Here is a 25,839-nt window from a genome sequence, read left to right as displayed (position 1 = left end):
TGAAATTGAACAGAGACACTCACGAGAGAAAAGCAAAGAAGCCAAAAGCTAGTGCTTTGAAAAGATCAATAAACTTGGTAAACCTTTAGCCAGGCTAACCAAGAAAAAGAGAAGACACAAATGACTAGTATTAGAAATGAGAAAGGGGTCATCAGTACTGATCCTGTGGGCATTAAAAGGATGATAAAGGTATATTGTGAACAAGTCTATGCCTATAGATTTGATAACTTAGATGGCCCACTTCTTTGAAAGATACGATCCACCAAAACTCATTCAAGGAGGACTAGATGGTATGCATGGGCCTTTGTCTATTGAAAGGAATTCAATCAATAAGTAATAACCTTCTAAAAACATCAGGCCCGATGGTTTCCCTGGTGAATTCCACCAAACATTTAAGGAAGAAATTATACCAATTCTCTACAATCTCGCCCAGAGAATAAAGGCAGAGGGAAAACTTCCTAATTCATTCTATGAGGCCAGCCTTACCCTAATAACAAAACTACATAAAGGTATTACAAAAAAGGAAAACTATAGGCCAGTATCTCTCATGAACAGAAAATGCAAATTCCTCAATATAATATTAGCAACTCAAAACTAACAATGTATAAGAAAATTATACACTATGACCAATTCAGATTCATCCCAGGTATGCAAGCCCGATTCAGCGTCCAAAAAATCAGTTAATGTAATCCGTCACATCAGTAGGCTAAGGACGAAAATCACACGATTATATCAATAGATATAGAAAAAGCATCTGATAAAATCCAACACCCATTTATAATAAAAGCTCTCAGCAAACTAGGAATAGAGGAGATCTTCCTCAACTCAATAGAGAATATCTACAGAGATTCTCCACTAACATCAGAATCAATGGTGAGAAACTAAGGTCAGTAACAAGGCAGGGATGGCCACTCTCACCATTTCTCTTCAACGTCATACTGGAAATCTTGGCTAATACAATAAGACAAAAAAAAAGGAAATTAAAGGCTTATTGATGGGAAGGGGCCGTCTTAATTCTTAGGTGACATGTTTACATAGAAAATCCCAAGGAACCACCACCACCAACAGTAGCAACAAAAACTGGTACCAGTAAGCAAGGTTGCAGGATATGAGGTTAATAATCATAATCAGGGGGGTTGGGGCCGTGGAAGTGCTCTGCGTGCCCCTGCAGCGGTGGGTGGTCAGTGGCTTTCCTCGATACCAGCATTGAACAGGTAGAATTTGAAATTAAAAACACAATATCATTTACCTTAGCACACATATAAAAAGAAGTACTTAGGAATAAATCTGACAAAATATGTATAATATCTACATGAGGAAGACTACAGAATCTGATTGAAGGAATCAAAAAAGACCCAAAGAAGTGGAGAGATAGTTCATGTTCATGGGTAGGAAGCCTCAGTATTGTCAAGTTCTTCCCAACTTGATCCGTAGATTCAACACAAGCTCATTCAAAATCCCAGCAAGTTATTCTGTGGATATTGACCAACTGATTCCTAAAGTTTATGTGGAGGCAAAAGACCCAGAAGAGCCAACACAATATTGAAGAAGAAGAACAAAGTCGGAGAACTGACACTACCCAACATCGAGACTTTCTATAAAGTTACAGCAATCATGATGGTGTGGTGTTGGTGAAATCGGAGGACTGACACTACCCAATGTCGAGACTTTCTATAAAGTTACAGCAATCAAGACGGTGTGGTGTTGGTGAAAGAAGAGTCAGACAGATCAATGGCACAGAAAACAGAGCCCAGAAATGGACCCACACAAATACAGTCAACTGATCTTTGACACATGAGCAAAGGGAACAAAACAGAGCAAAGAGACTCTTCTCAACACGTGGTGCTGGAACCTGCCGGACATCCACACACACAAAAAGGAATCTAGTCACAGACCTTACACCTTCACAAAAACTTAAAATGGATCATAGACCTAAATGTAAAATGTGAAACTGTAAAACTCCTAGATGATAACATAGGAGAAAATGTAGGTGAATCTTGGGTTCAGTGATGGCTTTTTAGATGCAACACCAAAAGCATGATCCATGAAAGAAATAATTTTAAGTTGGACTTTACTAAAGTGAAAAACTTACATTCTGCAAAAGACACTGTTAAGAGAATGAGAAGACAAGCCAGAGATGGGAGAAAATATTTGCAAAAGGCACACCTGATAAAGGACTGTTATCCAACATATACAAAGAGCTCTTAAGATTCAACAATAAGAAAGCAACCCAATTTAAAAGTGAGCTAAGGATTTGAACAGACATCTCACCCAGGAAGATATACAAATAGCAAATAAACATGATGAAAAGATATTCAACATCATATGTCACCAGGGAAATGCAAATTAAAACAACAATTAAAACCACTACACACCTATGAGAATGGCTAAAATCTGAAAACTTGACAACGCCATGCTAGCAAGGACATGGGGCAACAGGAGCTCTCACTCACTGCTGGTGGGATGCAGAACTGTCCAGCCTCTTTGCAAGACAGGTTGGCAATTTCTTGCAAAGCTAGACATACTCTTACACATCCCTTGGCATTTACCCAAATGAGTTGAAAACTAATGTCTGCACAAAAACCTTTACAGCAATGTTTATAGCAACTTTATTCGTAATTAGCAAAAACTGGAAGTAACCAGAATATGTCCTTCACAGATGAACAAATAAACAAGCTGTGGTCCAGAGACAAGGGAATGTTATTCAGCAGTAAAACAAACTGAGCTATCAAGATACAAAAACTCAGGGAGGAACCTTTTAGGAGGAACCTAAAATGTGTGTTCCGACGGAAAGCAGCCCACCGGAGGAGGCCGCCTGCAGTACGTGGCCAACGACTGAGGAAAGGATGGAGACAGTAGAAGCGTGGCTGGTTGACAGGCGCTGGGGGAGGGAGGGACGGACAGGTGGAGCAGGGGGGTTGGGGCCGTGGAAGTGCTCTGCGTGCCCCTGCAGCGGTGGATACATGGCGTCGTGCGTTTGTCGGGACCCCTAGCGCGTACGAACCCACCAACACGAGATGCTGGGAAGCTGTTCGGGGGGCGGATGGGAACTCTGCACTTGCAGCTCAGTTTCTGTAATCCCCAAACTGCTCTACAAATACAGGCTCATTTTTAAGAAAGAGGCCTCCTCCGCCCCACCCGCCTCCTCCGCCCCCCCCCGCCCCCCCCCGCCCCACCCGCCCCCTCCGCCCCCTCCGCCCCCTCCGCCCCTCCTCCGCCCCACCCGCCCCAGTCTCCTTCTCTTTCCTCAAGGGAACTGGGGTTTCATCTCAGCAGAGCTGCCTGCTGCTGCAGCAGCCCCTGCCCTGTCCTCATTCCCAGGAGCCTGCAGGTGGCTGCCCATGCCTCAGGGCTGGTCCTGCACCTGTGCCCGCCTGGCTCACCGAGGGCTGGTGCGTCTGCCCTGTGGGCATCCATGCGTCCCGAGGATGTCTGTTTGGGGGGGCGTCCACTCCTCTGCAGCTCATGACCCGATGCCCCCAGTGGGCTGTTGGGGTGATTCAGCCTTTGCTACGAGGATTCCCATCCTGAGCAGACCTTTAGAAAGAACTTGCTTTATTCTCAGGTCCAGGCGATACTGGCGGTTAGCAAAGGGGGTAGGAAGGAGGGATAAAGAACCCCCTGCAGGGCGCCCAGACGGTGGGCCCGCGTGGCCCCAGCAGCAGCTCGGCGCCTCCCAGGGACGAGCCCGGATGTCGGGAGGAGGGGCGTCCCTAGGACCCGGCAGAGGCGGCCGCTGCCAGAGGCTGGACCTCCGCCCGGCCCTCACCCTCCTCAGAGGCCTCGTGGGGGCCCAGGGCCACCCCTCACTCCTCCTTCAGGCTCAGCTCCGCCCTGCTCCGGGGCTCCCCTGACCGCCCCCCAGGTGACACCCTCCTGTCCTCCACACTCGGGGAGTATCCACGTCCCATGTCCTAACCCATGTCCATCTCCCCGCCTCATGCCCAGGCCCACTCTGCGGGTCGTGTCTGCGTCCCATGTCCGCGTCCTCAGCTTCTGGCCGGGCCCCACGGCACTCAGTGGACGTCCTGGTGCCCACTGGTGCAGGGAGGGCCCAGGAGGGGAGTTGGAGGCCCGGGTGGGGTGGAGGGAGGGGCGAGGCGGGTGGGTGCACACAGCAGGCTGCAGCCGCCTGCCAGCCTGGCGCCCCGGGTGGTCTGTGCGGGACAGGCCTGCCGTCAGCAGGAGCGGTCAGCCGCCCCGCTCTGGGGCCAGGGTGGCCTGTCCGCCTCGCGAAGGGGAGCTGGACGCGACGTGCCGGTGACGGCAGGTGTGCCCCGCAGACAGCACTCCCCCCGCCCCCCTGCCACCCTGGTGCCGGCTGTGCGGGGTGGTTTGATAAACGCTGTCCTTCCCCGGAGATGGGTGGGTGGCTACAGGAAGTGCCTCGTGTGGTTAACACTCCTGCGTCATTTCCCGCCGCAGGTGGGTGTTATGAGTGGGTCGTGGCTTCGTGCCTTATTAGTTTACACTGGCCTGTGCCCACCTTCCCAGGCACCAGCCTCCTGGCTCGTGGGTTCGCCTGCGTTTCCCCCGATGGGCAAACCCGGGGGTGGGAGGGTAGCCTCAGAGCCAGCTGCACCTGTCATCTGAGGCTCGTCTCCGTGGTTTGGGAGCCAGGTCAGAGGAGCAGTGGGTACAGCGCAGCTCCGTCCTGGGGGAGGGGCCCACGTCACGTGCTGTCTGTGTGTCAGTGGGCCCGTGGGGGCCGGCAGCCCAGAGACTGCAGGCGGGGCTGCCTGTGGGACGCGGAGCAGGGCCTCCACAGACACTCTGACGGGACAGCTCGTCCTTCGTCCCAAACACCATGGATCTCCACACACCCCAGGACCCTCACCCCAGTGTCCTGGCCCGGGAGCAGGGGACAGATGATGCTCCGGCAGCCGGTGGGGGCAGTCTGGTGACCGCCTGGGCTGGGGTCTCCCCGTGGCGGTCTCAGCAGGCCCCCCGCTGCCTGGGCTCTCTGCCGGCATCTCGTGGGGAGGCTGACAGCCTTCCCACCCACCAGACAAGTAAGAGTTTGAGGAATAAACACATTTGTGCATTAAACTCCACGGTGGTCTCTGAAAAGGAACGATCCCAGGTCTGGGTGTGAAAGGACCAGGCCAGGCCCTGTGTGCGGGGCGTCAGCCAGATGCGGGGAGAGCCCGCGGGACACTGGACAGGGCGGGTGGCCCAGAGTGCCTGGCCTTCATCCCTTTCCCCCGTCTCACGTAAGGACTCCCCTTCCCTGGTTAGGAGTGATGTTGGCTGGATGCAAGGAGGAAATCCATGTTATTAAATGAATTCGTCTTAAGTGTGAGTGGACGGTAACTCCACGGCCCTTTTAAATGCAGTCGCACTTTGCTCAGAGGATGCCAATTAGCCCCTGTAAATCCGCAGGCCGGGAGCTTGGAGCGGGTAATGACACCCCGTGTCAGATTCCAGGTCCAGGGATGGGAATGCACGAGCCACGGCGTCCCCGGGAGCAGCTGCCCTGCCTGGGGGCGTGGCCCTCGTCGGGTCTGCCTCCTGGGCCCTCCCTCGCCTCCACAGCACTGCCCGGGTGGGATGCGGGACCCCACGTGGCCCTGAGCTGGGGGGAGGGGGAGAAGAACTGAAGTTACCCCCGGGTCCTTCTTCTGCTCTTTCCTAGCCAAGAAGTATAAAAAAGTCACTGGTAAGGAGATCTACTCAGACACGCTGGACAGCACGCCCATGCTGGAGAAAGAGAAGTTTCCGCAGGACTACTTCCCCGAGGTACGTCGGGGCCCCGCCGGCCACACTCGTACTAGTGCGTTTACTTTCAGGTGGGATTTAGGACGTGAAATCTATACTTCACAGTGGGGATGCCCCGGCTGCCGTCATGCTCCAGTATTCTGTCCTGGGAGGTTCTAAAACCCACGTGGGTTCATCTGCGTGGTCTTAGATGAGGGCTGGGAGAGCCCGTGGTGTTTACCGTTACATCAGTAGGTAAATTTTCTAATCATCATCGTTTCCAGGCAAAGGAACCTTCCCCCAGAGAGGTAGAAAAACCATAACCTGTTCATTTGGGGCCTGGGGTGCGCCAGGGGCCTCCCAGCAAACCTCAGCGTGAGCAGGTCGATCTGGCCAGTGATGCAACCCGAACAGAGAGCTCGGGCGTGCTGGGACAGTGGCACTCGGGGCCTCTCCCCATCCCCAGGGTGCTGAGTGAGCCCCGGGCTCTTCCCTGGCAAAGCCTTGGGTGTGGCCAGAGAGGCGCAGCTGCATACTCGGAGCCGGTGCCCCCACCCTGTGCGCTTCAGCAGAGGGAAGTGCGGGGTTACTTCTCACCCTCTGCTCAGACACAGTCAGGAAGCGTGCATGTGTTTCCTCTGGGTTTTAGTGCATTTTTGTCTAGTTATTTTTATGTAGCCGTTACGCTGCACACACAATTTTGGATTCTGGGATTTTCAGCGAATACTCTCACGACCAGCGTGTTTGGAGTCTCGTAACCTGTGTAGTCCAGGTGTTGATCCAGACTGGATCACCTTCCCTTTCGGGGCCTGTTGACTCGCAGTAGGAAGTGACCCGTGACTGAAGCATTCGGGGGTGAGACTGAGAGCCGGACGGCCCCTCCTCACAGCTGCGTTTCCACACGGCCCCCAAAACCCCACGGGGCAGGTCTTCTTGGTCGAGGATTGCCCGCCGTGACTCTGTGGAGCCGCCCCTCCTGCGGCACTGGGAGCCGATTTCAGCAAGGCCGCAACTTTATTAACTTGCTTTATGACCCGATCCTGCAGTGGAGGAAAGGTGGCCGGTGCCTTGAAGGATGGGCCGCGTCCCCGGCCAAGGACGCGGTGTCAGGGGCCCGCCTCCCGCCCCGCCCGCCGCTGCCCCTGCCCCTGGGCACTGCTCCCCTCTGCTCTGCGTCCAAGATTGGAGGAGGGTGTGGCTAGAAGGCTCCGGAAGCTTCCGTTCTCAGCCTTCCATGAGTGCGGCCGAGCCCGTGAGTCCTGCAGTCCTCCCGGGACGTTGGCCAGTGGACATGTCCAGCAGGAGGCCGGCCCAGGGTTCCCCGGATCAGGGCGAGGGCTGAGAAGTCAGTTTCAGAGGCCATCAGTGTCGGTCTCCTGGCCCATCCCGATCCAGACTCACCCTTGCTCCCCTGCAGGCAGCATGGGAGCCGGCACTGGCCCTGGCCTGAGAGCAACCAGGGACCCCGGTGAAAACGGCGCAAGCTGTGGGGAGACCAGGGGCGGGGACTGCAGCGCCACAGATAGGGTCTCGGCCTCTCCCCCGACGCGGGCATCTTAAGAGCGGGAGAGCCAGCTTACAGAGGCCCGCTGGGGACAGCCCTGAACGGGCCGAGGAAGAGGCTCTGGCATGTCAGCTGCTGCTCTGCAGGAGGGACCCTGACGCCCCTGCTGACGTCCAGGGTCCACGCATCTGGCAGAGAAGGCAGGGCTGCCGGGGACGGCCACGAAGCCAGCCTCGCCCAGATCAGCGCAGGGGCTGGGTGGCTGGTGGGCAGTGCTGGGCCCGGGCCTGCGTGGGGCTGGGCGGGGAGCACTTGAGGCAGCCCTTTGAGCAGTTAAGTATCTTTGCAGCTCTCCCCTTTAACTGCCACTGGAGTCCTGAGCCGCGGCAGGTGCCAAGGCGAGCCCGTGGCCTGGGACTGGCAGGCGGCAGGGATGGCAGGCGGGCCTCTGCTCTTCCCGAACCCGCCCGTTCCCTCGAGGTGCTCCCCCAGGCCGCTGCCCACCCAGGGGACGCCTGGTGCCTGGGACGGAGTTCCCACTCTGCGCCCCCCGCCAAGGACTGGGACACACCTGGGTGACCTGGCTCGTGGTTGGACGCCCAGCGCGCGGCCCCCGTCGCCCCAGGGACTCGCTCAGCCCACAGCTGTCCCTCGTCCTCTCGTCACTTGCCAATGACTCCAGAATTCGGGGTCCTCTCACTCCACCTGTGCCCTCGGAGCTGGGGTCACTGGAGGCTCCCGGCATCTGTCATCTAGGAGCTGTGCTGCTCCCGAAGAGGAGCCTTCTGTGACAGTCACCGTGTCTTCCTGGGTGGGCAGAGGGGGCCCCACTGCTTCCTCCGGAGAAGGTGCCCGGCACCTGGGCGGGAGCCTCTGCGTTCCCGGCTTGCCCGCTGCCGCCCTGGCCCTCAGGCTCTGCCCTGTGCGGGCTCCCTCCCCAGAGGCCGCGGCGTGTCTGGGGGTCTCCCCGCATTTCTCTTCCCACCAGGGCCCAGGCGGCTGTGAAGCTTGGGCTGAGGTTGACCTGTGGGTGGTGGGGGGGGCAGGTGTGGGGACCTCAGCTGTGGTTCCCACCTCCCTGCACACCCCATGTGCTTGCTGTGCCCCCCGAGGTGCTGGCCGGTGCCGGCCGGGGGCACTGAGCCCTCCTCAGACCCAATTCCAGGCGGCCTCACTGTCATCCGCAGGCAGAGGGGGGAGTGCGTCTCTGGGCGGAGAAGGTTGGGGGGTCTCTGGGTTAGACCCCGATGTCTCGACTAGAGCGGCATGTTGCTGGGACAAGGTGACCCCTGCCCCGGGGTGCTGGCCTTCCTGGGGGCCCCGTTCTGCTCCATGGAATTGCCCGAGTGTGTGCTCCGCTGGGTCTGATGACGTATGAGTTTTCAGGGCTTGTTCATTTTCCTCTCATCTCCATAAATTAACAGAAGGAAAATCTTATTGAGAAAAACACAAATGCTTCTGATGTTTCTGTCAACTGCGTGGAATTTCTCAGGTGTAAGAAACTCCAGGACCGTTGCCGGGCTCCCGTGTCCTGCTAGGAGCCCCTGCCTGGCGTGCGTCAGGTCAGCAGGCCGCCGGGCAGGGCCGCGGTGCCCAGGAGGCTGTGCTGCGGCTGCTCCCCTCCTGCTGGGCCTGCAGTCCAGGCCTTTAGCCTTATTGGAACACGTTCTGGGGGAGGGAATTAGTTTAAGACTGATTTCTCTTTCTTTTATTACCGTCACTTAAGGGCAATCTAAACGTAATTACCATGATGGAGGCATGATGCAATTCCAAATAATTACAGCCCACTGCACATAAAACCGACAGAACTTCCCTGGTGGCTTGTGGGCGCTCTTGGCTCGACGCGAATTCCACGTGCTGCCTCTGGGGGAAGCACTCCAGGCAACGCGAGACCGTTTTGAAAAGCAGGTCTGCGTCGTCCGTCGGGGCCGAGGCATTTTATTCCTCCTGCCCGTCGTGAGAAATTGGTTGTTTCCATGCATCACAGGGACTGTTCCAAGCTCTTATGAAAGATGAATTAATTTCACTAATGCTCTGAAGCGGGCCTTTCACGGGGAGGCTGGGTGGTGATAACCTTCCCGCAGCCTCCCTTTTCTCACCGTGATTTATGCCGTCTTTTAGTAGATGAAGCCGCCTGTATTCGCCATCCATCTGCTGGTAAAGGCATCCTATTAACAGGGCATCTGAGCAGAGACTTAATATTGTCAGGTGAATGATGTGGCGGCCCCCCCACCGCCCCCGCCCAGACCCGGGCGTGACATGGTTCCCACTCCAGTGTGAGAGCCTCTCTGAGAACTGGGGTGGACACCCCGGGGCACCCCAGCCACTGCCGTCCCGTCTGCCGTCGCCTGGAGCCTTGGGTGGCTTGAGAAGGTGGCCGATGACCAGTGAGCCTGGGAGCGTGCACGGGGCTGGGAAGAGGCAGAGGAGGCCCAGCCCCGCCCGCTTGCACCCCGCCTCCGTTTGCTATGAGCACCTGCATCCGGAAGCTTCTGTGCTGGAGGCCCCAGCCTCCCTACATGTGTGCTGACCACAGGCTGCCCTGCCGGCTGCTCCCAGGGAACCGGCCCAGACCCTGGTCCCGCTTCCGGAGGCTCGCCCTGAGCCCAGGAGTCAGGCCGCCCTGTGCTGCAGCTCCTGGTTTCCGAATGTGCACGAGAGCACCAGGGTGGCGGCGCCTGCTTCCCACTCTCTGCAGGACGTGGCTGCAGACGGAAGACAAGTCGCTGGTTCTCCCGGAGAGACTGAGGGGGGGCGGGGCGCCCTCGACAGCCGGTGTGCGTGGCGACCCCCTCCCACTCCCGCTGCGGCAATGGGAGAAGGCGACAGACCTTCTGGTGGATTTGACCGGGCCCACGTCCAGCCTGGCTCCCCTGCGGCCTGCCCCAGCGGGTGACCACTTGCCATGTGACCTTGGGTGCGATTCTCAACCTCGAGGGCTCCTGGGTCCCGCAGGTGCTGTGCTGAACAGCGGGCTGGGTTCTGAACCGGACGTGGTCAGAGAGAGGGTCAGCGAATCAGCGGTCCGGTTGAGGACGCGTCAGGAACTCAAGGCCGTGGTGACCTTGTGAGAGCAGTCTGGGCAAGGGGTGGGGTTAGGAGCCCACGGGGCGCCGAACGAACGGAGCAGAAGAGAGAGGAGCCCCTCGTGACGGCTGGCTGTTGGGGGAGTAGAAACAAATGGGACGGTGGTTAGGGAGGCGCGTGGAGAGCGCTTTAGCCGCCGAACTGTCTGCGCGAAGTAAAGAAATGCGTGGCTGACCTGGGCCCCCACTTCCCTGGACATGGCCGTCAGGAGGCAGTGCTTTTCGCCGCGTCGGTCTCTGGGTCCCACGCGGCTACCATCTCCGGGACCACGCGGTCTCCGCCCTCTGCCCCCGCCTGTCCCCACGGCACAGCCCCACATGCCCCCCGCCCGAGGACCAGCCCCTGTGCTCCGTGGACGCTTGACACGCTGCCCTGGGACGTGGGCGGAGGGTCCCGGAGAAGACAGACGTTCCCTCCAGCACCCTAAAGTTTGCCACCAGGGATTCAGGAAGGTCCCCAGTGCCTCCCGCAGACTTGCAAGGGGTGCCGGGCAGAGCCCCACTCCCAAAACTGCTCAGGCCGTGAAGCTACCCTGTGCTGTGTGGCCATTTAAGTGAAAGTTGATTATGACACTGTCACACGCGGCCCCCAACACGGAACGTCCTTCGTCACAGAGCGGCTGCTGGGCAGCCCGGCTGCATCCCACCCTCCTCCCCTTCCAGCGTGAGCACGAGGGGACGTGGCCGCTGACGCTGGGCGGGGCAGGTGCCGCCCCAGCTGCGGGACAGCAGGACGGGTGGCGGCTCAGCGAGGCTTCTCCCAGCTTCTCCAGCAGAAGTTCCTTTCTTTGAGGTGGGGTTGGTGGAGCAGAAGTAGAGATGGGGTTTCTGTGTCTGTCTGCCTCCCGGGGTCCCACACGGCTCTCTCGCGGCTATGACGCCGCAGGCCCCGAGCCCGCTAGTGGCGGCCTCTCCACGCCGACCGCGCAGCTTCCTGCCGGCTCAGAGGCGTCCTGTCACCCGCCAGGCCCGCCAGCTGCGTAGGAGGTCTTGCTGGCGCCGCCGCTCGGGGCCCCCTGAACTTGGCCAAGGGCGTCCTCCTGTCCACTGGGGCCCCCCATGGCCTGGCCGACTGAGCGCCTGCAGCTGGTCTGGGAGATGGTGGTGGTCGTGCCTCGTGGTCCCCTCCCTGCCCGCAGCCAGTGCGGAGCCCGTGTGGTCCCACTTTTCTCGGCGCCCCGACTGCCTGTGAGCCAGGCGTGCCCTCCTCCCCCCTCACTGCTGACAAGTGTGACCTGTTTGTTTTTCAGTGCAAGTGGTCGAGGAAAGGCTTCATCCGGACGAGGTGGTGCCTTGCAGACTGGTACGTCCACCGTGGTCCCCTGCGTCCCAGGACGCCCCCCTTCAGCACTGCGGGGGCACTTCCGTCAAAGGCTGCCCGACCCGACCCGACCCTCTACTCTTTGACCCTTTTTGTTCTGGCGACTCTGTGTGACACAGAGCGTGGTTGCCGGGCACATGACTGTGGTGTCCCCGCACTCACTCCCACCCGCCCCCCCATCCCATGGGTGCCCTGGCAGCCCCTCCCCATGGCGGTCCCCCTGCTGCTGCGTCCAGCAGCGGGTCCTGCTTCCCTGACGTGCGCTCGGCCACCTGGGGTCGGGCCCGGGGGACTGAGGCCACGGTCTGCACTGTGAGGTCCTGGGGTTGGGGTGTCTCCCTGGGGAGAGGCCCGACCTGCCGCTAGCTGACCGCTTGTTCAGGCCAAGGCTGCAGCCCATCCTCAGGAGCTGCACTCCCATCAGGTGCCAGCGTCAGCCAGTGACCGCGGCCCCCCTGCTATTTCCACGCGGGCCCCTCCTTGGGGCCACGCAGGTCAGGGCGTTTCCTGAGGCCAGGGTCCCAGAGCGTGAGAGGGAGCTGAGACAGCCGCAGCCTTCCTGACCTGACCCCCCAACTCCTGCCGTTGTTCTCAGTCCCACGGGCCCCCCCGGTGCAGCGTGGGAGGGGCACGGGGTGGCCGCCTGGGGTCAGTGGGTCCTCATGAGGCCATAGGAGAGAATTCGAGCTCTTTATCCGGCCCAGGACAGTGCTGTCAGGTCAGCGCACGTGTCTCACTGGATCGTGGGGCCCAGTGGTCCCAGCTCTGCGGATGGCCCCCACCTCTCTGTGCGGCAGACAGGCTGCAGCGATGCCCCAGGGCTCCCTGGGCACGAGAGGCTGACAGGCCAAACCCGCCTCGCCACGTCCCTGCAGAAGCCCAGGCGACACTGGGCTGCTGGGGTTTCCCCAAGGGTTTTCCAAGGGCTGTGAGCTTGGGGCTTCTTCTGGGGAGTGAAATGAATCCCTTAGTGACCCCTATGGCACGGGGACCCCATGGTGAGCACTGAGCGGCACAGGGGGCTTCGGGCTGTAGCACCAGCTGCCCGTGGAGGGAGCTAAGGCCTGGGGAGGGGCCTTGTCCCCCCTCCCCACTCCCGTCGCCCCTTCCCCGGCCTCCCTCCCGCTCCCCCCGCCCCCCGTTCTGAGGAAAGTTCCTGGGATCCTGTGTAGGTCCCTTTCTCCAGAGAAACAGCTCCCTTTTCCGTTGGCTGAGTACCCGTGTCTGTGTGGGGACTTCACTGTGTGAGGACTCCAGGTCTTGTGTGTCCTCTGACCACACCTCGGGGGAGGACACGCCCGGGCAGCGTGGGTGCACCTGCCTTGAGGAGCCAGGTGGGGTGGCATGGGGGGCCGGCCCAGGCAGCCGGGCAGCTCCAGCCCTCCTCCGAGCTTCCTGTCTCTGTCCCCGCAGTGCCTTCGACTTGGTGAACATCCATCTTTTCCACGATGCTTCCAACCTGGTTGCCTGGGAGACCAGCCCTTCTGTGTACTCGGGGATCCGGCACAAGGCCCTGGGCTACGTGCTCGACAGGTGGGTACTGAGGGGGGCCTCCCCCCGCCCACCTCTGGGGAGGAGCGTGCCTTGCTCTTTAAGCCATTTTTCGTATTTACCCAAAATACGGAACTTGCTAGTGTCGACCCAGGGCTAATGCACAAAGCCCGACCCCTGCCCCAAGGCTCCCGTTATCCTGTCCAGACGCGCTGGACAGTGGGTGGCCTCACTTTCTTTTCCGTCTTGGGGGGAAGATGAGCCATGGCAGACGGGAGTCTCCTTTGGCCTGGGGTCCCGCTGGCCGCGGGCTGAGTCTTCCCAGACTCTGGCCCCCCACCGGGCTCCGGCTATAGGCCCCTTGGAGTGGCTGGCCGGGCAGGTCTGCCCTGCCTGGCGGAGCGCCGCCTCCCGCACCGCTCTGCCCCAGCTTCCCGGCCCGGCTGCGGGCCCCTGGCCAGAGGGGAGGCAGCCTCAGTGGTCGTCAGAGTGCGCGAGTTCCTCCCATCACCTGCCCAGGCTCCCAGCACACCCCTCCGACCGCCCTGGCCCCCGTCACAGCTGGTTTTCAGGACCCTCCCCCCTGGGCCCTCTGAGGCCCTCCCTCTGTCTGCGATGGTCTCATGTGACCTCTCACGGGGTCGCCGCTGATGGGCTGTCATCTGGGAAAGAAAGGGAGCTCCTCACACCCAATTAACAGGCTGCGTTGGGCCCTGATTTGCCGGAGCGCGTCCAGCGGCCGAGTCCTCAGCTGGAGTCCTCTTCCACCAGCGCCCGTGCCCTAAGTGGGGCCTTTGGTCCGCTTGGGCTTGGGGCGGGGTCTCAGATCTCCCCAGGACCTCGCCAGCCTGCCCAGACCATGAGTTGTGCCTGTTCCTTCTGTGCGCGTGCTCGGCCGAGACGCTCCCTGGACGGAGCCGGAAGGCCAGGAGCCTGTCCTCGTGCCACCAGTCAGCGGGACGAGACAGTGGCCGCCAGTTCGCCTCCGGGCTGCCGGAGATCAGGCCTCTTGCCCCATCCGAGGCCCCCACGTGGGGGACACGGGGATCTGCTTGCCCTCACCCTGTCTGCAGCCAGGCGCCAGCATCGCCCAGTCTGTGCTGAGGCCCCGGGCTGTCCGCCTTCGCGGCACCGGCCTGACGCGCACGGTGCCTTGGTCTGGGAGGAGGCCCAGGGGCGCGTGTGGTCACATCAGACTTGGGAGCGGCCCTCCTGGGAGGGCTCATCTCGCAGCGGCCAGACCGGCCTCCCAGGGCTGCTCGGCTGGGGCGCGGCTGGGGCCCTGCGGTCCCCGGGCCCTCTCTGGGGCCTCCTTTGGGGCCGGAGCCGGCTGGATGGGGAATGAGCTGGGCTTGGCGGCTGTGGTCAGGTCGTCAGACGGATGGCCTGAGGATGTGTCACTGCCCCAGACCGCCTGTGCTTTGCGGCCCCCGGGAAAGCGGCCTCTGGGTTTCGGGCCCTTCCCCAGCTCTGCGTTCCCATGAAGGGCTTCTGTGGGGCGCTCAGCCAGCCGCATCCGGACCTCCGCCGCGCGGGGCCGGGCCGCCCGCACAAAGGGCCGCTCTGTCGGCGGTGAATGACGGGCCGCCCTTTCATCGGGGATGCTAACCTTTTGGCAGCCACCAGCAGACCGCATTCTCTCTGCCGATTGGGAGGACAATGCCATGCTGGCCCTTTGAATGGACGCTGCCACCAACAGTTTCCCATTCAGGGCGTTGGGAACCTCTGGGAACATTGTCTGCGGCCGGCGTGGACGCAGGGAAACAGTGCGGGGTCCGAGGGGAGCCCGCCTTCCCGGCTTAATCTCCCCGTAAAGCCTCGCAGGCTCGCGTTTCCATCCGAGCGAGGGTGTCAGGCCCGGGAAAGGTGGCACGTCAGCCCAGGTCCTGTCCCCACAGGGTGGTGGGGGGACCGCGGGTTAAAACCGAGAGGCACCCGGTGCTGTGTTTGCAGTTTTTCTGTGAATCCAAGATTATTCCAAAATAAAAGTCTTACTTAAAACAAAACAAAAAACCCTGAGAGTCAAACTCTCATCTGAAGTGTGTGAACTTTCAGAATTGTTTACGCTATAGGAGCAGCGCCCACCATGAATGTCCCCTGCAGAGCACCACGCCCATGGCGCCCTTGCTGTGATGGGCTTAGTGGGAAGGATTCCCCTTGGAGACGTTGCAAAATAGGATTTCCAGTGTTAGTAAAGGGCGGCCAGTGGGTTCGTCTGGGTTTTTATGGTAAATCATAACTGATGTTTTTGTGCAATAATTTTTTGCTTTAAATCTCTTGTTCTGGGACTTCCCTGGCGGTCCAGTGGTTAAGACTCTGTGCATCCAATGCAGGGGGTGTGGGTTTGACCCCTGGTCGGGGAACTAAGATCCCACGTGCCGCGAGTCGGGGCCAAAAAAAAAAAAAAGAAAATTTAAAAAAACCCTCTCGCTCTGCAAGGTTAAAAGAAGACAAACCTCTAATTAGCAAAGGGCGTCAGGCTCAGAGACGCTGCAGTGGGCTGTGTTGGGGCCTCTGCGCGGGGCCTGGGGTCCTGTCTGCCTGGAGGGGTGGCTCGGACCCTCCTTGGGGCTCTGGGGGGCTGTGTGTGCCGCGTGCACCTTTGTACCCCCCGTGGGGACAGGTGGTCCCTCTCCAGGCGCACAGTCACGCTCTTGGGGAACGTTTAGGGCATTAACTCGGCAGCAGAGACTGCAGCTCACACAGTCCTTCCTGGACTCTCCCAAGCTTTCGGCCGTGAAGTGAGATTTTTTTTCCACAAGTGACAGGGCTCTTGTGTCTCCCTATGCAATGCGGCCGGGCCAGGTCCTCAGGAACATTTTTACATCACAACTGTGAAATCTCGGCATAAAGCGCCCCTTTGTCCCCCAGTATCTCTTCACAAATACAGTCCATTGTCACAGCGCTGAAGTTAATTTGATCAACATTGGGACATTTAACTTTTATGTCCGGTCAAAAGAGTTGTTTCATGCTCATTTTGGGCTTTCAAAGAAAATGATTGCCAGAAAAATAATGCTGCCCGGGACAATTGGGAGCAATTAGTTTCCCAGGGCGCGGCGGTGTGATGCGGCTGCTCACAGCTCCCCTTTGTCGTCCTGCGGGCGGTCATCCGTCAGCTGTCAGCCGCTCAAAGACCCTCGTCTCAGGGCTTCTCTTAGGGCCGTTCCCAGAACTCGCCTCGCTGGTCAGCCAGCAGAAGAAAAGCCGCCGGTCTCCAGGCAAAGACAGGCTCTGTGCTAAGGATGCGGGGCATCGGGACGCCCCACGTGGCCGGTGGCCCCCACCTCCCCACTCAGGCGTCCCTCAGCCTGGAGGCCCAGGTGGCCACTGTCCCGTGTCTGTTTGGAGCCCAGCTCAGACGCAGGAGTCCCGGGCCCACCAGGCAGCGTCCTCGCCGCCCCAGCTCCTCCCCAGCCGAGGGCTGGGCTCCTGCGTGCTCCTGGCGTCAGGCATCCAGCGAGGTGTGGAAGGCTACGATGACAGTCCTGCGCCCTCCACTCGGCAGTGTCGGGTTTACGTTTTTCCGTGCTTGTCCTTCTGTCCAGAAGTGAAACGAGGGTGCCGTCGGTGCCCCTGTGTTCTCTGTCCTGAACCCTCGTCGTACCCGCCCCCCCACTCTGCCCCCCAGCCGTCTTGATCCAGTGCCTGTCTTTCCTGGACCCCGTGCACATCCCTGGACCGCTTGTGTGTGTTAACATGTGTGCAGTATTGTATATGTTTTTATTGCACGTTTGCATCCTCTGTTGTTTTGGGGGAGGCAGGCTTCCGAGAGCCCCTTACATGATATCCTGGAGTGTCACGTGAACGGCAGCACGGGCACCTCCCTCTGTGGCTTGTATCGTGGGTTTGTCACTCCCACCCTCCAGCTCCATGTCCCTCGTGGCAGCTCCGTCCGTGCTCGTCCACCATCTTGCTGGCCTTCGTTTGCGGTGTTCTCGGGGCTTCGCTAGCATTCAGAACGTCTCGTCCTTCTCCGCCGGACTGTGGCCCCGCCAGCTGCGTGCTCACCCGGGCTGGGGACCGCGGGGTGATCTGCATCTCCCGAAAGCCGCTGACATTCAGCATTGTTTCCGACGTTCTTTGATATCAAAAGTCTTAAAGCCTCCCTCGGCTTTCTGAGCTTCCAGCTCTTGTTTTCTCTTCCGGGTACGTGGGGGAACTGAGTGGCCCCAGGAGGCTATGGGTCTTCTCTGCTTCTCTGGCTTGTGGTGGCATCTGAGCAGAAAAGGCGTATTTAATATTATGATGCTATTTAAAGAACGAATGAGAGGACTGCTGACGGGAAGCTCAGCCTGATGCCTGCAGGAGGTCTCCACCCACAGCCCTGCCCTGGAGACCGTTGTCATCAAAGGGAGCACGGCCATGCAGAGGGTGGCAAACAGCGATTTGATTGAGAAGTGCCAGCCATGGTGGGGCCTGAACCCCTCCTGTCCCCCTGACAGAGGCAGCCTCGTGGGCTGGAGGACATCTCGGTGCACAGACAGGAAACTCAGGCCCAGGCTGGAGCCGGACCAACCGTGCAGATTACTGGAGAGCCCGCGGCCACGATGCACTTCGTTGCCCTCAGCTCTGGAGGCCACGGGTCTGGGGTCAGGGCCCGGCGTGGTCCGGCTCTGGAGAGACCCCTTCCTGCTGGACGCCGCTGGCTGCCTTCTTGCTGTGTTCTCAGGTGGCAGAAGAAGCCCTGGTGCCTCTTCTTACGAGGACACCTGTCCCATCAGGTCAGGGCCCACCCTCATGGCCCCATTTGACCTGGATCATCTCCTGAGCGCTCCGTCTCCAGTACTGTCTCAAGGGGCTGGGCTTCCACGTAAGACTGCAGGGACAGTCCAGCGCCCGCGGGGCCTCATGGCCTCATTCCAACAGCCGAGCTCCGGCCACCAGCCGGCTGAGACCAGAGGGGCATTTCAGAACCGGGCGCGGTCCCCGGAAGCTTACGGAAAAGAGTGGGTTCTGTAACCAGCCACGGCGGCTGCCCCGGCGCTCTCCATGTTCTGCTGCTCGAGGGTGTGGCCTTATTGTGCTGAGACTCCCCCTGGTCCACCCCACGCAAGTGGCTGAGGGTTCGTGTGTCACCCGTGCTGGGGAGCCCTGGGCCCAGCCCCAGGGTGCCTGCTGCTGCAGGAGGCATGGGTGACCTCACAGGTCACTGGGGCGCCAGGCCTGGGTAGACGCCGGGCTGGAGGAGCGCATGGTGCCGGCTGGCGGGGCGCACGCGTCGCTGGGACTCGGCTCAGGCTCCATCCCTCAGATGTGTCCTTCCTGCCTTCACACGGTATCCTCCTCCTCTGTCTCTGCCTCAGGGGCGTCTGGGACCACCCACCTCCCCACAGGCTCCCTCGTGCCTGCAGCTGTCACAGTAGGGGACTCCCCCAGGGCTGCCAGCCCCACCGGCCCAAGCCCGAGGCCAGCACGCGGGGCAGAGTGAAGCGTGCAGTCCTGAGAATAGCTTCCAGGAAGGTCGGTCTGTAGGAGGCAGCTTAGATGCACGTGTGATAAACCCTTCAATCTGATGCTTTAAGACTAAAGGAAACTCCAAAGACCCTGAAATCAGCGGCCAGTCGTAGGAACCTCCTGCCGTCCGTGCTTTGCTATTTCAACTTGTTTGACCTGAGCACATGGCCTCTCCCAGATCTGAGACGAAACCTGAGGTCAGTTTCCACCACGTTCAGAGGCTAAAAATAACAAAGGAAGGACCCTGGAGTGCAGCCTGGTGGGCAGGCCCGACGGCCCCTCGTCTGCCCCTCCGCCTGGCGTCCTGTCCAAGGCCCGAGCCGCCCCCAGTAGAAACGTGTGACCTCAGGTATTCGATCTGTGGCCCCTTCAGGGCTGTCGCCTCTGCCATCGGGCTCTTCAAGCCGCGAGGCGTCCTCGGCCCCTTCCTTCCACACAGGCAGCCTGAGCGGGTGGGGACCCTTCGGCACAGCAAGGTTCCTCGCGTCGTGAAATCGCCCGTCAAGACAGAAAGAGGCTCCGTTCTCAGGGCCTAGAGCACTGATTTCCATGGCTCTTCGTGTAGTTCTCTTTCTGAATTAGGCACAGGGTATTGACGTGGACCTACTTTTTAATCATAATAGCTACTGACAAGGTAATTAATTTTAAAACAACGCTTCTTTCCTGCTGGCCCAAATGGCACTATGTTGAAATTAAAAGTGAGGGCTGCGGGCCGCGGTCTGGCACTCGGACGACTGCTTCCCCGTGACAGCCCTTCCATCTCGCCTCGGACGGCGATGTTATTAATGGGCTCAGGCCATTACATCAAAAGGAGCAGGGCACGGGAAGATGATAAAGTTTAGGGTTTTAATGATAGAATTACAAGACCCGAGACAAGCTGATGAAATCACGTCACCCGTCACCGCGGGCCACCCCGTCCGTCACCAGAAAGAGGCCGTGGGGGCCGGGTTCCAGGAAGGCCGCCAGATGCAGCATTCTCTCCCTCCGAACCCGCAGAGCTCTTTAAAGTTGATTTAGTCCCATATTAAATCTGAAATTCGTTATCTTTTAAAAAGGAAATTACCTCTAAACGGATTCTGCCATTTAATTAGCCAGATAGTCTTGCTTCCCCGGCACGGTGTCGGCCGTCTGCACTGCTTCCTGGTCCCTCGTTTCCCGCCCATCCGTCAGGCCGAGGACGGTCAGCCGGGGTCAGCCGGGCTCGTGCTTCACCCAAATCGTCTGACGCCCGCCCGCCTCCACATACCTCCCGGGAAACCGCCTGTGTGGGGACTGGGGCCCAGGCCTGGGCCGGACCTCCTGTGCGTCCCTCGTGGCCCCCTGGAGCAGGAGAGCTAGTGTGGCCGTGACCTCCAGCGCCCTCAGGCACCTTCCAAGGCTTCGACCCCAGGAAATGTGGAGCTCCAGCCTTTCCTGCCGCAGGGCTGGAGCCCGGCTTTCCAAGACAAGATTTAAGGCAAATGCTCTGGCTCGAGAAATAGTTCAGGATCGAGGGGCGCTGTGAGCGCTCTGGCCTCGCGTCTGAGCCGTGTCCCCGTCGCCTTGCTGAGGTGTCGCGTGTGACCCGACACCACGTTAAGCGTAAGAAGCCGCGAGAGAGCAGCCGGTTCGCCTGTGAACGCAGAGGTTTCTCCACTTGCCACACCGACTTTTCTCGAGGACATTGTGCCCTGGGCTTCTTAATAAACAGAAGCTGATACACCCTCAGGATAAGATGTGTAGGTTTAAAGTGGACATTTAAAGTGTTTCTGCCCAGGAAGCGTGACAGCTCGCCCTCCTTCCTTCAGCAAATCAAGTCGAAGCTTCGGTTTGGTTTAGTTTTTCTTAAAAAATAAATAAAAAGAACGAAAGAAAAGAGAAGTCCTCTTGAGTGGCCTGAGGTCCGAGTGGCGGTGGTGAGGAGGCGCCGTGCGACCGCTGAGCCCAGACCTCGTGGGGTCCCAGGCGCCGTGTCAGCTTGCTCCCCAGCCCCTTGCCCCGGGACACCCCAATGGGCACCCCCCAGGCTCCTGTCTGGAGGCAGCCTTGCTGGGCCGGGGGCGCAGGGGGAGGGGGCTGAGGCCGGGAGGTGCCCCCGAGGGCCTCCAGGCGGGCTGGGGCCGACGGGCCTCGGGGAGCTGCAGGGACTGGCGGTCCTTGCGCTGGGGCTGCACGGCTGCTGGGCGCAGAGCGGTGACGTGGGGTCCCAGAGCCGTGAGGCTGGAGGGTGAGGGCACGGGGAGCAGCCCCCGTGCCCACCCCCAGGCACAGGCCCTGGGGCCGCAGGCGTCTCTGGCCTCCGCGCACAGCCAGCAGTCACTTGGCAGGGCTGCAGTGAAGAGTTCCGTTTGGGGGTTTTTTAAAGAGCAGTGTGGCGGAGCCCCAGTGGTTGTGTCTCTCTCATCCACTCACTGGTCCTGGGAGGCGGGGCCGGGAGGGACATTGCTGCTTCTCCTTTCCTGGTGGGGCTTGTGCACTGGGTCCCCTTCCCAGAAGATGGGCGACCACGGAGTCCGTGCCCCGACGGGACACCCTGTCGGCCTTTCCAGGAACCTGTGCAGGTTCTCTGAGGTATTTTCTTCTTCTAAAGTTTAAGGGCAGAAGAGATTAACTTTCTTCAAGATGGCTTGGATAGCCTCCTGCTGACAGACAGTCGATGGGGGTGGGTTCCTCCCCCTCCCCCGCAGGTGCCAGGCGGGTGGGACGGGGTGGGGTACACGGCCAGTCCTAGATGTACGGCAGCCCCAGGGCCGACCCACCGGCCTCCCTGTATTTTCATCCCTGAGCGATGTCTCCTCCACAGAAAGACTTAACTTTTTTTTTTTTTTTTTTGCGGTACGCGGGCCTCTCACTGTTGTGGCGTCTCCCGTTGCGGAGCACAGGCTCCGGACGCGCAGGCTCAGCGGCCATGGCTCACGGGCCCAGCCGCTCCGCGGCATGTGGGATCCTCCCGGACCGGGGCACGAACCCGTGTCCCCTGCATCGGCAGGCGGACTCTCATCCACTGCGCCACCAGGGAAGCCCAGAAAGACTTAACTTTTCACACAAGAAGTGACGTCACTTGTCATCTGCACCGTTAATGACAATCTGTTAAAATACGTCCTTTGTCTTCAAATTCGCATGTGTGAGAATCAATCCAACTAAACAGGAAAACAAGACTTTTTGTGGAATTTAGCTCCGTGATACAGCAATTAATATGCGAGAAAATATGAAAACAGCTGAGACAATTCCTAGAAGAACTTCAACAAGCAGGGCTTCCCCATGAGAAGTCCTATGATTTAAAAGCAACAGGAATAGATAAAAGATCTGCAGAAAAGGAGAGTCTCGAAAAGACCCATGTAATCCAGGGACTCCTGTTCTGCACAAACTCAAGGGGAAGAGGATTGAATGTTTAATAAAGGGTTTGGATCAGCCGACTGTTGGGAAAATCGATAAACTAAGACCCCTTCTTCACACGTAATTCCAGATGGATTAAAGTCTGCACTACAGACTCTGCCAGGAAGATGAGAGAAGGACTTGTCGGGAATCAGCCTTGGGGGGAGAAGGGCCAGCAGCTGGGGGGACGTGGGTGTGTTTCCTGCGTGAAAATTAAGGCTCGTGCGTGACAGGTACCGTGAGCACAGACAGCATCACCATCACACTTCACAGGGAAACTCTTGGAGTTGAAAAAGCAGGAGGCAAGGAACCAGAAAGGAAAGCAGGCCAGGCGCGAGCAGAAGCCACCAGCTTGCCGTCCCCGGGGGTGCGGACGGGACTGTCCCTCCAGCCCAGCGGCCACCGTCGTGAAACAGCGGTGATGTCATCGCTGTCAGTCACCTTTCCTTTCTCAGGCTAGTGCGTCAAGTTGGGAAGGCCACTCCGGGGTTGGGGGCACGCCTGCTCCCTCTGCCCTGGGGGCCGGACGGGGCAGGTCCGGTGGCACCCAGGTGTCTCGGTGCCGGCCAGATATTTCTGAGTTGATCTGGGCGAGGGGTGCTCCCGGCTTTGCCCGCCTTTAATATTTATTTTCTCAGAGTCCATCGCAGCACGTAGGCCATGGGGGCGGCGCCCCACACTGTGCCCGTGGGCCCTGCTGCTCCGTCTCGGCGGGGGTGTCAGTGCAGCCACCAATGGGCGGTGGAACTGGGGACCTGGGTCACTGAACCTCCCTTCCCTTCTGCCCAGACCACACGTGTGCTCTGCGGGCTGTCTCGTTAGCCGTGGTTCGCATTCCGCTTTGAGTTGGAAGTGACCCGCACTTGCTTCCTTTGCCCTTGAGGCCAGTGCAGCCGGGACCCTGCTGCCACCAAGGGTGGGGAGGGGGTGGGGGAGTGAGTGAGCGGAGGATCGGGGTTGGGTGGTGTCCTGGCCTCTTACCGGGGAAGAGAGGTCTGTACGGGGCCCGGGTGGGGGTGACACTGACATATCACTGTCACGTTTGCCGTGTGTGCGTTTCTCAGCTGAAAAATCTCTATGAAATAAATTGTGATTGGTTTAAAATACGTGGAAAAAGTTTTTTGAGCCAGGCAATACTTAGCTTAAAAAAAAAGACATAGTCACTCTCACTTTGTAGCTTCCAAACATCCACGTGGGGATAAGCTACAACGCTGAGAATGAGGTCAGGTGTCCACCACCGATGGGAGGAACCGTCCACGGACCAGACGGAGGCGTCCCGGGCTCCTGTGGGCTGCCCGCTCCGGGCTGCTCTCCTGTGTCTGGCGTGGGGCGTGGCCCTTTTCCTTCCCAGACGGAGGCGTCCCGGGCTCGTGTGGGCTGCCCGCTCCGGGCTGCTCGCCTGTGTCTGGCGTGGGGCGTGGCCCTTGTCCTTCCCAGACGGAGGCGTCCCGGGCTCGTGTGGGCTGCCCGCTCCGGGCTGCTCGCCTGTGTCTGGCGTGGGGCGCGGCCTTTTCCTTCCCTGGTGCAGGCTGCCGTTGCACGCCAAACGTGGTTTTCACGGCCCCGGCCCAGCGGATGGGACTGCGCTGGCGCACACCCCAGTGCTGGCAAGCTGGGAGCCGTCTGGGGAACACGTGTTGATCACGGTCACTGGGGTGCAAGCGTCCTTCAGCAGGAGGCGGTGGGAAATGCGTGGAGGGGAGCCCGGGGAGAGGCCGGGCGTGGCGGGCGCCGTGCCTCAGTAACCCCCTCTGCTTCTCTCCTCCCAGAATCATTGACCAGCGATTCGAGAAAGCGTCCTACTTTGTCTTTGGCGATTTCAACTTCCGACTGGATTCCAAGTCCGTGGTGGAGGTAGGCCACGCCGGGAGCCTCACGCGTGTTCGGTCATGTTGGGAAGACAGCGGAAGCCCGTGATCCTCGACGGGCGCGTTCCCACTGTCCTGCTCACTGGTTCTATTTAAGGCAGAAACTCCTAATGGAGAACGTTTTACTGTCAAAAGGGGGCTGTTATGGGAGCCCCTCCGAGCGAGTAGTTGGGTAGTGGTCGGGTCACTCAGCACATGTGTGCTGAGCCTGGAGATTCCTCTGCTGACCGTCGGGAGAGGAAGGAGGAGGAAGCCACCTGTGAGAAGGCAGCCCCTGGTCAGCTGTATGCGCCAGTCCCCCAGCTGTGGGGATCCCCGGGGTGCCCTCAGGCCCCTGGGTGACGCTCCCGCTGAGCAGCGGGCGCAGGTGGAACCTGGATGGCCACCAGCCGCGAGGCGACCGGGTCGGAAGGCCAGCTCGTCGGCCCCACCGGGTCCCGCCACGTGGCCTGGAGCGTGGTCTCCTCTGCGTGGGGCCGGCTTCTCCCAGAGGGTCTGCGGCCCTGAGCCCCGCTGCCGCGCCTGCCCCACTCTCCCGGGGGTGCAGTGCTGATGGCAGGGCCCCAGGCCGCAGCGAAGGGGGCCTGCCAGCCGCCCAAGGTGAGCGGGTCCCCCCAGACCCAGGTGCAGGAGGGAGACCACAGCGTGCAGGGTCCAGCCCAGGCCTGTCCAGAGCAGGGCACACACAAGCGTGTGCCTGCAGTGATGGTGGAAACAGCAGGGGGAGACCCCGGGGGTCCCCTCTTGTCATCTTCCTTTGGCGTCTCAGGTACAAGTAATCCTCCCTTCTCGGCAGAAGATTCTGTCTTAAAACTGAGCAGTGAGAGGCGCCTGAGTGTGGGGAGGGGGCTTTCGACCACTCGGAGTGTTTTCAAATAGACAAATGAATTCCACTGAGGACCGTAAAATCCTGCATTTGGTTCTGCTGCCTTTTCCCCCCTCATTTTGAGTTTGGCTCAATCCGCAACCTGGATCCAAGGTCCCATGGGTTCCGTGCCTGTGAGCCATGGGTGCGATGCCCGCCTGTTGAAATCCGCCAGTGCACGTGTGATGCTGTGAGGGGCGTGGGGAGCCCAGCCCAGTGCCCGCAGGCCAGGCGCCCTCGCCAACAGTGCCTCCTCTGGTATTCTAGCCGCGCTGGTTTTGCTGGGGTGAGCCCCCGAGCGCAGGTCACTTCCGGCTGGTACTTGGGCCCAGTGAGCCCGCTGTGCTGGAACGGCCTCTCTGCTCGCCCGAGGGCCCCGTCTAAGGGCAGCGGCTCTGGACGCGGGCGGAATTGTCACGGGACGTGTGGCGCAGGCGGGGCTCCGGTTTCCATGGAGGGCGCCGAGGCTCCTGCAGAGTCGTGATTTCCTTTTCTTACCGAGTGGGAAGCGGGAGGACACGGCCCTGGGCGTGAGCGGGCGTGAGGGGGCGTGAGCGGGCGTGAGGGGGCGTGAGCGGAGCTGGGCCGTGACACGTGTGGCTGCCGCTGATCGTGTGACCCCCTCCCCTTCCCCAGGCTTCTCTGCCCGGCGCCCTTTCTCCTGACCCTTCACCTTCAGACCTTGGCTTCACCTCAGGGACCCGTCCCATCCCCTAGAGGAAGGACTCCTGCCACACGGTGACCGCACAGGTGGCCGGTGCTGGCCGGGGTCCTAATGGACCCTGGACTCGGCCAGGGAGGCGCTGCCCGCGGCTGGGCGCTCCATCCTTCTGTGTTTCCTCCCAGAGGTGGCAGCCCGGCCCCGTATCATCAGGATGTCGGGGCTGGTGGTACAGGACCCACGGCCACATGTCCTTGACCGTGAGTGAGAGGGGGCAGAGCCTGAGCAGGGACGTAGGCGCTCACTTCCTGGTCAGTAACAGCCCGAGGTCGTCCCCTGAGCAGCAGAGCTTTGAGGGCCAGACCGCGGAGGAGGGAGAGGGCTCGGCCCCGCGTACTGAGGGGCTGCCTGGTCTGTGGATCCACAGGGAGACCCCCGATGGGCGCATTGTTCTGAAGGCCACCCGGGGGCCCCAAGCGTCTCCAAGGACCAACAGCCTGAAGGTTCCAGGCCAAAAGCCTCGATATTTGGTGGACTG

The 25,839-nt window shown here is 59.9% G+C and overlaps 1 protein-coding gene across 5 annotated transcripts in view; it reads left to right on the top strand.

Annotated features, from left to right (window-relative positions):
- Positions 1-25,839, top strand: part of INPP5A (inositol polyphosphate-5-phosphatase A) — a 176,926-nt gene that overhangs the window by 117,156 nt on the left and 33,931 nt on the right. For 4 of the 5 annotated variants that reach the window (XM_060033819.1, XM_060033821.1, XM_060033822.1 and 1 more), the window contains exons 6-9: positions 5,636-5,739; positions 11,538-11,590; positions 13,022-13,141; positions 23,677-23,761. In XM_060033819.1, coding sequence (XP_059889802.1) covers positions 5,636-5,739; positions 11,538-11,590; positions 13,022-13,141; positions 23,677-23,761 — 362 coding nt within the window. The remainder of the gene's footprint in view (positions 1-5,635; positions 5,740-11,537; positions 11,591-13,021; positions 13,142-23,676; positions 23,762-25,839) is intronic. The other variant, XM_060033823.1, reaches the window with a different exon arrangement.

The sequence above is a fragment of the Delphinus delphis genome, chromosome 16, assembly GCF_949987515.2.
Source record: "Delphinus delphis chromosome 16, mDelDel1.2, whole genome shotgun sequence".
Lineage (NCBI taxonomy): Eukaryota > Metazoa > Chordata > Mammalia > Artiodactyla > Delphinidae > Delphinus > Delphinus delphis.
The sequence above is the reverse complement of the archived record's forward strand: the minus strand, read 5'-3'. Positions and strand labels throughout refer to the sequence as shown.